Below are 7,596 nucleotides of genomic sequence, written 5' to 3'. Positions count from 1 at the left end.
CCCCCCCCCCCCACACACACACACTGCCCTGCCCTGCCCTGCCCTGCCCTAGCGGTGCAGTCCCAGACTATGGAGGAGACATCTCAGATGTGAAATCTGTCACTCTCAAGGATAACATGGCACGGCTGCCTGGAACCGGTGCCAAACCCTTAGGTGCTAAGCAAGGATCACACATCGTCAGCTTCACAGCAGATTGCCTGAACCTGCCCGCACCCTCAGCCCCTCACCAGGCATCCTGAACTGCTGCCTTCCTGGTGGTAAGTTGAAAGTAGGAGCCTTGAGAGTCGCCAAGAAACGGCCACTCACAGACGTCTCCAGCAGCCCCTACGCACAGCTGAATGTCAATGAGACGGTGAAAGCACCATTTCACGGTTCAGTCCGAGGTGGCCTTGGAATAGAGTTACTTTGTCCTTTGGGCCACCCAGGCTCTTCTCTCCAGATGGTTCCTGTCCTTAGACAGCTAGAGGCAGGAGACCCAGTCGCAGACCCCACAGCTGGGAATACTCAGCCCCACTCCTTCCTACACATATGCTCCCGCTAGAAACCTGGCCATCCCACCCCCGACACAGCACACAGAGCTTCTGGCTGAGCTACCCGTGAGCAGGAGTCAGGGGAGGGCTCTGCACATCTCTCCATCCCCACAGTTCACCCAAACAACCGGGGTACCTCTAGCGGGAGTGAGGAATCTCTCTCCTCTACCTTTACCTCGGTGGGTCCCAGCCTGCCCACTCCCTACAAAAGCTTCAGGAAGGAGACAGCAGCAAGCTGAGAGCTCAGGCTGGGCTGTATTGGCCTCTAGGACAGAGGGTCCTGCTGAGTCCAACAGACGGCAAGGTGAGCTGGGCAGATGCAAAATATGGGGAAAGAGGTACGCAAAGAGCTCCCACTCCCAGAACTCTCCAGCCTCCCTCTGGCACATGGGCACTAAGGCTGGCTGTGCCTGGGAGGCACAGGGAACCTCCAGCTCTACCCTGGCCTTGAGCAGCTGTCTGGATGCACCCAGTGACGTCCACCTAATGAGAACCGAGGCCGTCACTGTGGCCACCCCACGCAGCACCCAACCCCACTCTCCCTGTGACTTGAGGCTCTCACCTGTACAGGAAACAAGAGCTTGTGGGTTGGACTTTTGCTGTGCCCCACAGAATGAGCTCTGGATGGCATGGCCCAGAAGGAGCTGAGTCTCCACAGCAGCTGACCCCTAGGAGTCTTCATCCCCTCCACAGGCACCGGGCTCAGCCTCAGGGCTGAAAGACGAATGCCTCTCTCGGGCCAGCAGGGCTATGAGGCCCTGAGCACGGAGGAGGAGTCCACCACCCAGGAACAGGATCCCACAGAGCACCAGAAGCGACAGGACGCCCAGCACTACTGCCTGCACCATGTGTGGCCCCTCCGGGGGTCGGAATGGCAACCCAGACTGGTTGCAGCAGCTCAGCCAGGCAGCCTTGGCCGTAGCTCCCACCTGTGAGCTGTTCATGCTCCCGCCAGCTGCCCAGATGTGTACACTACCCTGAGAGTTGAGGCTGTGTCAGAAGTCTCTAAGGGGCGGGCCTTCAGGGCCCTACCGCCCACTCTACCCAACTGCATGCTGAGCAAGCACTCAGGCCCCTCCTAGACAGGCTCCTCCAAGGCCTCAAGGTCTTTGACAGGCTGGATTCTTAGGCCCAGCCTATCTGTTCTCCAACCCCATGTTCATAATTCAAGATTGCCAGGTAAGCCCCAAAGGCCCACCTCCACAGCTTTCCTCCCCAGGAAGAAAGGGATTCTTCCTGGGGGCTCTGCATCCCCCAGGCTTTCGGAGCTTTGGAGATTCCGAGACCCCATCCCAGGGCTGACCCCTCAGAGCGAAGCACAGGAAAATAGCTTTCTGCTCCTACAAGCTCAGTACTTCTTACACACGGGGACAGTGTACATAGTGGAAACCCTTCCCTTAGGGCAGAACACAAGAGTTCCAGACCCCAGAGGAAAGACAATGGCTAGAAGTACCCAGATGGCAAGGCTGACCTCCATTCTTTCTCTCCTGTCCTCTTGCCCATGGAATCCTGCTTACCGAGAAAACAGCACAGATCTAGAGAGCAAGGAGGGTATATGGGAGGGTCAGAGGGAGGAAAGAGAAGGGGGAGATGGTGGCACAGACCTAGAGAGCAAGGAGGGTATATGGGGGGTTGGAGGGAGGAAAGAGAAGGGGGAGATGATATAATTATGAACTAAAAAACTTTAAAAAGGGAGCACAGGTCTGATCCACTGTCCTACCTCAGGGGAATCATATGCTGCAGAATGAGGGCATTACTGTCTTGGTGTCCACACAGCCACTGCCAGCTAGGTAGCTGTCACACAGCCAGGGGTGGAGTCCAGTGTAATCTGGAGGCAGAGAAGCCTGCCCAGGTCTCCTGGAAGATCCCTGAGCAAATATTAAGTTCCTTTTTCAAAAATAAAGCCACTGTGAAGAGACTTGAGATGCAGCTCGATTGATGGGATGCCTGCCTAGCAACTTGCCCAACAGGAAGCTTCAGGTTTGAAATCCCAGCCTGGCATAAAACAGGGCAGAGTAGCACCAAACTGCAATCCCAGATCTTGGAGGTAGGACAGAATCCCAAGGTCAGACTAGAGAATGAGTCTGAGGCCAACTCGGACGACCTAAAACTTCTGACTCAAACAGAACACAGAGCAGGCTAGCAAGGTGACACACACCTTTAATTGCAGGCAGAGGCAGGTGGATATGAGTTTAAGGCTAGCCTGGGCTACAAAGCAAGTTCCAGAGCAGGACTATGTAGAACCTGTCTCAAAAACACACAAAGAAAACAAAAAAAGGTCACCACCTCTAAGTAACACCTGAGTCACACCCAGACCGAAGCACACCAGGGAAACTTGTTAAGACCCCTCCTCCAACACCAAGCAGCACCCAGAGACTGAACAGAAAACCTCGACCTGCAGGAAAACAGCCAGACAATGCAAGCACATCTCTAGCTGCCCTGCTCCAGGACCATGTCCAGGTCCCAGCCAGCCACCTTCAGCATCCCTCCCACAGCTCACTCAGCAGTGCTCAGGTCTCCTTAGAGTAAGTGAGCAAAGTACAGCAGTGGACACTGAGTAGTTTGGCCTGTGTGGATATCCTGTGTAGATGTCCTGTGTAGATGGGCCTGTGTGGATGGGCCTGTGTGGATATCCTGTGTAGATGTCCTGTGTGGATGGGCCTGTGTGGATGGGCCTGTGTGGATATCCTGTGTAGATGGGCCTGTGTGGATGGGCCTGTGTAGATGGGCCTGTGTGGATAGCCTGTGTAGATGGGCCTGTGTGGATATCCTGTGTAGATGGGCCTGTGTGGATAGCCTGTGTAGATGGGCCTGTGTGGATAGCCTGTGTAGATGGGCCTGTGTGGATATCCTGTGTGGATGGGCCTGTGTGGATATCCTGTGTAGATGGGCCTGTGTGGATGGGCCTGTGTAGATGGGCCTGTGTGGATATCCTGTGTAGATGGGCCTGTGTGGATATCCTGTGTAGATGGGCCTGTGTGGATATCCTGTGTAGATGGGCCGGTGTGGATGGGCCTGTGTGGATATCCTGTGTAGATGGGCCGGTGTGGATGGGCCTGTGTGGATATCCTGTGTGGATGGGCCTGTGTGGATAGGCCTGTGTGGATATCCTGTGTAGATGGGCCTGTGTGGATATCCTGTGTAGATGGGCCTGTGTGGATATCCTGTGTAGATGGGGCTATGTGGATATCCTGTGTAGATGGGGCTATGTGGATAGCCTATGTAGATAGCCTGTGTACACACTCCTGTCTAGATAACACCTGTGTAGAAATGAGCATGTTCAGGGGCGGGCCCACCAGAGCAGTATCACGGGACGTCAACCCAATACCCACCTTCGCTTACCCATGTTAAACCATTCTGTTATATGCTCTCTAAAGACAAACCACCACTGCCCCATCCATGGGACAGGTCAGGGCCACATCTGGCTGGGTAGCGCCTATGCACACGAATGTCTAACAGAGCTCAGGCTGCATCAGTTTTAAGCTGTCTTCAACTGCATAAGCCCACTCCTCCTTGTAGCTTGGAATAAAGCCTTCAACATACATGTATGTCCTCAGGATAATGTCACAAAGTATTCATGTTTCAGGGCATGACACAGGCCAAGAGAGCTGAAACAAACTCACATCTCAACTTTATTCAGCACCCTCAGTACAGTACAGTGTAGAAAGTGAGCCCCACCAGAGCAGGTGGAAGGCTGCATCCAGGACTGGACCACTGCAAAGGTGACAGAGCCACCAGAGGCTGGCAACCACAAACAAGGACACCAAGAGCTTCTCTTCAAGTCCCTACAAGGATCTAGAGCAGGTTCCAGAGCCCCAGATGCCAGCAACACACTCCCAGAACCATTAACGAGCTGCCAAGGCTCCAGCAAGGCCTACAGGGCAAGGGTGTCTTTGATGAGCCTGCGCATAGTGGTGGTGACTGAGGTGCCCAAGGCCTCAGTGATCTGAAAGGAGATCTTGTAGAGGTAGGGCTGCACATCCCGCAAGCCCGTGTCAAACACGTTGTCCACTTCTGACTGTGTGGGCATCTTGGGCAGGTATTCATGCCGGCTCATCACCTCCACGATGTTGATGATCTTCTCACACAGTTTCTCACCCACCTTCTCTCTGCAGATCTGCCGCTCCTGCTCTGTGGCCAAGGCTACCACATGCACCTTGACAGTCCACACCTCCCAAGGGATGCACTCATCTGAAAAAGGCCATCGAGACTTTTTCTTCTGATAGAATTCCAAGGACATCTGGCCTAGCCCATCACCACCTGAGTTCCGCAGTGCATCCTGGGGAAGACACGAGAGATGAGTGGGCCATGGCCTTAGAGGGTTCTGATTCTATGAGACCTGATTCCCACACCCTGGGGAACTCATTTTCACCTCTACCTACCCTGCCCACTAAGCATGGCAGACAATGGCTTCACAACAAGGGCTTGTGATGGTGACATCAAACACTACCAGCCTGAATGGTTCAAGCAAACTAACCCTCCCTGCCCAGCCCTGTTAAGTGGTGTTGCATGAAATCAAATGCAAGCTGAGGGCTTTTGCACATGCACACACACGACACTCTCACACACAGTAAATAAGATTCATGTTACAGCCAGAGGCCATGCTGTGGTATTCAGATACCCAGTCCTGGCTGGTGGAACCGCTGGAGTTTAGATTAAGGTTATGTGAGGCTATATGGAATCTGTGACACGGATATGGAAATATCTAATGTTGTATTTCTCAAGAAAGGAATCTGGAATGCCAATAAATGTGAGAAGGAACACGAATGCCTGTGGCTTTCCTCCATTTCTAGAAAATAAGGCAGAAGATGCTCCGGAGTCCCAGATGTTTACATAACCTCAAAGGTGCACCGAAAGCCCAGCCTCTCTGCTCAACTATAAACATCAAAAAGCTGTAATGACAAAAATGAGCCTTTTGATGTGTGTGCTCTTGTGCCTACTGCCAAGGGTCCCTGGTTTCATGTTTCAGTTTTTTTCTGCACCAATTAATTACCTCTCATAAGAACTGTTTGGAATAGACTGGGGCTGTAGCCTGGTCGGAGTGGGTGTAGCCTTGGAAAAGGTGTGACACTGTCAGTGGGCTTTGATGTTTCAAAAGACTTCCCCAGAGAGCTCTCTCTGCCTCAAATGCTGTAAGCTCTCGACTACTGCCTCAGGACCATGCCTGCTTGCCCGCTGTCATACTTCCCACCCTGACGGTGACAAACTGACACTCTCAAACTATAAGTCCAAACACATTCTTCTACTGGTTGCCTTGATCACAGTGTCTTCTCACAGCAAGAGAAAAGATAGAAGTTAGTACCAGGAGTGGGTACCTCCTGATGGGTCACACCATACTGTTTTGGGGGAAGGTGGAAGACTTAGGGAATTTGGACTAGTAACTGAATAAAGTAGATGTTTGGAAGACAGTGGTGGTAGACAATATGGACTATGGAGGCCCCGCCCCACCCACCCCCCAAGAGGCTTCAAAGGGCAACAATATTGAGGCCATTCCTGTGATGTATATGCAAAGACCCTTGTCCCAAGAGTCTGCCTGAGGCTAGATTTAAAAGTAACAATTTTGTAGACAGAGGAGGTACAAGACAGCCCTAATACTGACTCTGTCATATGGTTCACAATAACCACTGCTACACAGGTCTACAGCTGACTCTATGTGTGGTTCACAATAACCACTGCTACACAGGTCTACAGCAAAAAGCACTTTTAATGCTGGCACTTAGGCTGCACTGAGTGGGGAAGAGATTTTCTAAAGGCAAACAGCCATCTATGACCTTTGAAACCAGACAAGAGTTTACCCTACTGGTTTTCACTGCTTTGGTCCAGTGTTTCCTGTGGGAATGGTAATGTAGTCTGGGCCACTATATGTTGGAATTATGTGATAGGCTTTTTGATATTGTAGGGGATTACAAATAAGAGAGTAACCTGAGTCTCAGAAGACTTTGGACTATAAAAATTGAAGGTAAGTATGGTGACAACTTTAATCCCATCATTTGGAAGGCAGAAGCAGGCAGATCTCTGAGTTCAAAGCCAATCTGGTCTATAGAGTGAGATCCAAGCAGCCAGGGCTACACAAGAAACTATCTTGAAAAAACAAAAACAAAAATGTGAAAGACCATGGAGACTTTTTAAGTTGGATTCAGTACACTTTGCATTATTCTAGCCCAAAGCCTATGGGGCCAGGGAGTGGAATGTGGTGGTTTAAATGGGGCCCATAAGTTCAACTGCTTGGTCCCCGGTTGGTAGAACTGTTTGGGAAGGATTACGAGGTGTGGCCCTGTTGGAAGAGGAGAGCCCGCTGTCTCCTGCTCACGGACTGATGCCAGTTCTCAGCGACCACTTCAGCGTGTGCCTGTCTGCTGCCATGCTCCTGCCATGATGATCATGGCTTCTAACCCTCTGACTGTAAGCCCAAATAAAATATCGGTTGCCTTGGCTGTGATGTTTTATCACAGGAATATAAAACTAAGACAGAGTGCACACCTATAATCCCAGCACAGGGGAGGTAAAGACTTGGGGAGCTCAAGCAGGCTACCAAGTCTAGAGGCGTCTATTCTGTGTCAAGAACTTTCAACAGCCCCACTGGCTTCTCTGAAAAATCCCCAGTGCTGGGGGGCAGGGCAGGACAATGTCTGGGCTCACTAGCCAGCCAGCCCAGCCTCATTTGTGAGTTTTGGAGCCAGTAAGAAACTCTCTCAAAGGATGATATCCAAAGTGATCTCAGGAAGAGCTGCACCAAAGTCTGATCCAAATGTCTGATGTCAACGCCTGTCACTAGGGGCCTCCTCTTCACACTAAGAGCCTCCTCTTCACACTAGGGGCCTCCTCTTCACACTAGGGGCCTCCTCTTCACACTAAGAGTCTCCTCATCACACTAAGGGCCTCCTCTTCACACTAAGAGCCTCCTCTTTCACACTAGGGGCCTCCTCTTCACACTAGGGGCCTCCTCTTCACACTAGGGGCCTCCTTATCACACTAAGGGCCTCCTCTTCACACTAAGAGCCTCCTCTTCACACTAAGAGCCTCCTCTTTCACACTAGGGGCCTCCTCTTCACACTAGGGGCCTCCT

General features: G+C 51.8%; 2 protein-coding genes across 3 annotated transcripts in view; both read right to left on the bottom strand.

Moving 5' to 3' along the window:
* The window catches only part of Smim41 (small integral membrane protein 41), an 8,643-nt gene extending 7,068 nt beyond the window's left edge, over positions 1–1,575 (bottom strand). For both annotated transcript variants that reach the window (XM_031356323.1, XM_031356317.1), the window contains exon 1: positions 1,093–1,575. In XM_031356323.1, the coding sequence (XP_031212183.1) occupies positions 1,199–1,474 (276 nt within the window). In that variant the 5' untranslated portion in view covers positions 1,475–1,575 and the 3' untranslated portion in view covers positions 1,093–1,198. The remainder of the gene's footprint in view (positions 1–1,092) is intronic.
* Positions 1,576–4,139: 2,564 nt separating this feature from the next.
* The window catches only part of Atg101 (autophagy related 101), a 9,387-nt gene continuing 5,930 nt past the window's right edge, over positions 4,140–7,596 (bottom strand). Inside the window, exon 3 of the mRNA XM_031356302.1 lies at positions 4,140–4,809. Coding sequence (XP_031212162.1) covers positions 4,405–4,809 — 405 coding nt within the window. The 3' untranslated portion in view covers positions 4,140–4,404. The remainder of the gene's footprint in view (positions 4,810–7,596) is intronic.

Source organism: Mastomys coucha, unplaced genomic scaffold (assembly GCF_008632895.1).
Source record: "Mastomys coucha isolate ucsf_1 unplaced genomic scaffold, UCSF_Mcou_1 pScaffold11, whole genome shotgun sequence".
Taxonomy (NCBI): Eukaryota; Metazoa; Chordata; class Mammalia; order Rodentia; family Muridae; genus Mastomys; species Mastomys coucha.
This window is presented reverse-complemented; position numbering and strand designations above follow the sequence as displayed.